The sequence below is a fragment of the Rhincodon typus genome, unplaced genomic scaffold (assembly GCF_021869965.1).
Source record: "Rhincodon typus isolate 14 unplaced genomic scaffold, sRhiTyp1.1 hic_rhity00001087, whole genome shotgun sequence".
NCBI classification, from domain to species: Eukaryota; Metazoa; Chordata; class Chondrichthyes; order Orectolobiformes; family Rhincodontidae; genus Rhincodon; species Rhincodon typus.
This window is the reverse complement of record NW_025966725.1, coordinates 1-3,329: the sequence shown is the minus strand read 5'-3', so window position 1 is coordinate 3,329 and position 3,329 is coordinate 1. Positions and strand designations below refer to the sequence as shown.

At 39.8% G+C, this 3,329-nt stretch overlaps 1 protein-coding gene across 1 annotated transcript in view; it reads left to right on the top strand.

Moving 5' to 3' along the window:
* LOC109922035 (THO complex subunit 2) overlaps positions 1–3,324 on the top strand; it is a gene marked incomplete at its 3' end in the record, with an annotated part of 30,328 nt that extends 27,004 nt beyond the window's left edge. Inside the window, exon 12 of the mRNA XM_048592368.1 lies at positions 3,244–3,324. Coding sequence (XP_048448325.1) covers positions 3,244–3,324 — 81 coding nt within the window. The remainder of the gene's footprint in view (positions 1–3,243) is intronic.
* Positions 3,325–3,329: the final 5 nt, after the last annotated feature.

Sequence of the window (3,329 nt, the reverse complement as noted above, 5' to 3'; positions counted from 1 at the left end):
CTAACTCCCTACCTACACTCACCTTTACTGGCTCCATCCCCGCCTCTTCGACCTGTTTGTTTCCTCTCCACCTATCTTCTCTTCTATCCCTCTTCTATCCGCCTCCCACTCTCCCTATTTATTTCAAAACCCCCTTCCCCCTCCCCCTTTTCTGATGAAGGGTCTAGGCCCGAAACGTCAGCCTCTCTGCTCCTATGATGCTGCTTGGCCTGCTGTGTTCATCCAGCCCTGCACCTTGTTGTCTCGGATTCTCCAGCATCTGCAGTTCCTACTATCTCTGATTCAATTTTAACCCCACCATCAATTGTGGTCTTTTTAAAAAAAAAAATCCATCAGGCTTCACCAACGGGGGAAAGAAATCTGCCACCCCCACCGTTTCTGGGCTTAGATGCAACTCCAGACAATGGAGGTCAACTATGAATGGCCCTCAATTCGAGGCCAGTTACAGGCAGACTGCACCAGTCATGTCCACACAGCCCATGAAAGAGTGTTTCCTGTTGGAGATCCTTGATTGGGGTTCTTAACTGGGCCCTGCTAACAGATATAAACAGGAGATTCAGAAGGTCTCCTCAGTCTAGGGACTGGCTTTGAGCTGGCTGGCCGGCCAGAGCCCAAGTACTGTGCACGTGTAAATAAAGGATGTCTTGGTGACAGGATACTGGTCTCTGGACAGTTACTTCAGTGGTGACGAGGGAAAACAGAATGAGCCTGAAGAAATTTTGCTCGCTTGAAAGAGGCATGTACCTGGCATTGGGGTTCCGCACACACCTGGTGCAGAGACTTCTCCCCATCAGCATCTCTGCTGGAGCTATTCCTGTAGTTGCGTGAGGAGTGCCCCTATACTCGAACAGGAACCAGGACGGTTTAGTATCAAGCAAAACTGAAGGCTGTTTCTTTAAGCCTGCCTTCAACATTTGGACTGCCCTTTCCACCAGACCATTGGACTGGATGGTATGGACCTGTCTGAATATACCGAATGCCATTCAACTTTAGGAAATTCAAATTCCCTGCTAGTAAATGACATCCCATTGTCCATGACCAATATTTCCGGGAGTCCGTGTGTCGCTGCAAATGATGCTCGCAGCTTTTCTGTCGTTATTCCTGAGTTTGCCAAATGAACGTATGCCTGTCCTTTCATGGGCTCAATATTTCTCGGCATTGTGGATGCCCATTCAGAGTATCTCAGAGGGGTGGTGTGGACTCAATGGCTGAATGGCCTGCTTCCATGCTGTAGGGATTCTATGATTCTAAATGATCTTGTGACTGAATCTGTTTGAAGACTTCAGCTTTTTTTTAAAAAAAAGATTTCAACAAAACAAAATCAGATTTCCAGTGCCATTGAAGTGTGGTGTTGTGTCACCTAGCAAATTTTTGTTGTTGATTTTAAGTTCTGATCCTAAACTAGTATGTTCAGTTCAAATTTTGCTGATCTATTTACGTAGTTTTTACAATTTACAATTCAATTTCATTTGATTTAGTACATTAAACTTTGTTGATTTTTAAGATGTTGTTACTTTGTTAGTTAATGTTCGTTTTATTATCATCTATGCTGCTGTGCTATAATTCAGTTTCAATTCATGATAATCAGGGAATAGTGATTTATGGACTTTCCCAATTAAATAGGTGCTCAATGTAACTTGCAATATATTGACTGTAGGAGAAAGAATTATGTGAGGACAGAATTAGGGTTATTAAAGACTTGGCTTCTCTTGCACTCGACTTTGTCCTCGTGTCCTCATTAATATTTTTATTGGATCTGACCTTGAAATGCCTACCTTCCTCTTGTTGCTTTGTGAATTTGAAATTGAAAGCTTATTAGAATATGAACTTCGGGGTAAAAAATTGTGCCCCCCAAGTATTTTTGTTTATATTTACGTACAACAATCTCTTTTGGTATGCACTAAAGGGATAAGGTACAAGAGATGCATTGTGATTGTAATGACATTCAGTTTATTTATGTAGTCACCTCTGTCATATTTGGACTTTAATCTTTAAATGCTTATTTATGAAGTTATTGCTCTATGGCCATCCAGATCCAATTACGGAAGGCATCACCTAATGTGTTGTTAAGCCATGATGATTGTTAAGATTTCAGTTTCCATTCCCTGTCTGTACTGCATTTCACAAAGTGAACCAAGACTTAGCTTCATCCTCCTCCACCCACTTCAAGCCCACATCACCTTGAACTAAGGAAGAGAAAATTAGGTAGTATTCAATGGAGGATTGGGTCTGACTCAGCTGCAATGACTTTCATGATCAGATAGCCTGCCAATGTTGTCTAAACTCTCAAAGAAGGCTGATGGAGTAAAGCACATATTTCATCTGTGTGCAGTTACTCCTGCTTTGTGGCTTAATTTGTGCTGCAATTTATTACTTTGGAACAAATGGGGAATACATAGTTTTGTGCTTTGAAATGTGCAACAAAATTTAAAAGGAGCATTGTGGTCTCCATTGATATGTAAACATCATGAATGTATGAGAAGTCCTGGCAGCGGGGAGTATAGTATTTCAGTCTTTAGAACTTATCAAGGTCATTGGCTTTCACAAAATTAACAAGTTATAATGTGATCTTCAGAGGATATAAAAATCCTTGGAGCACCATCTAATAAAAATTTGACTTGATTTTGGCTGCTGGATGCCAATGGCCCTGGAAATTAAATATTGTGCTCTCTCCATCCGTTTATGGATAGTTAATTAGAAATTTTCTGAGAAAGTTGTTAAATGATCTTTATATTTATAATAACTTGCCGTATAAAACAGCACTTCTGAGAGTGAGTTTGGAATATGGGGACAAATAAAAGTTCATGAAGTTTTGTTGACAAAAATCATGGTGAATTGATGGAATATGATTTTGAGCTTGATGTTTAAAATAAGTTTTAATTTCGATCCTTTGGAATATCTGGGAGGTGGAGAAACTTGGAAATTCCTTCATTGTTAACTTGCCGACTATCATCAATCAACTGCAACTTCAGTATTCTTACTAAATCTATTTGACTGTAATCTTCAATCATTAAAATGGTTTCAAACCACTTTTGATCAGTCTTCATTTTTTTAAGACTTTTTGAATATAGCCCTGAATGGAATTGGTCTTGTATACAGATGTATGTTTTTAATTAAAAGCCAGCTAACAGGCAAATGTATTCTGCGTTTAAATTGTCATTATAGGACGTTGACCTTAATGGATGCCGTTTAGTTGAGTTGAGATGTTATGATCATAAGTGTGCATTACATCATTTTTAACAGCACCATAGCCCGCATCACACCAACCATAGTACAGGCACACAGTCAAAGAGCAAAGAAAGAGAGGTGGAGAAGAAAGAGGTGGAGAA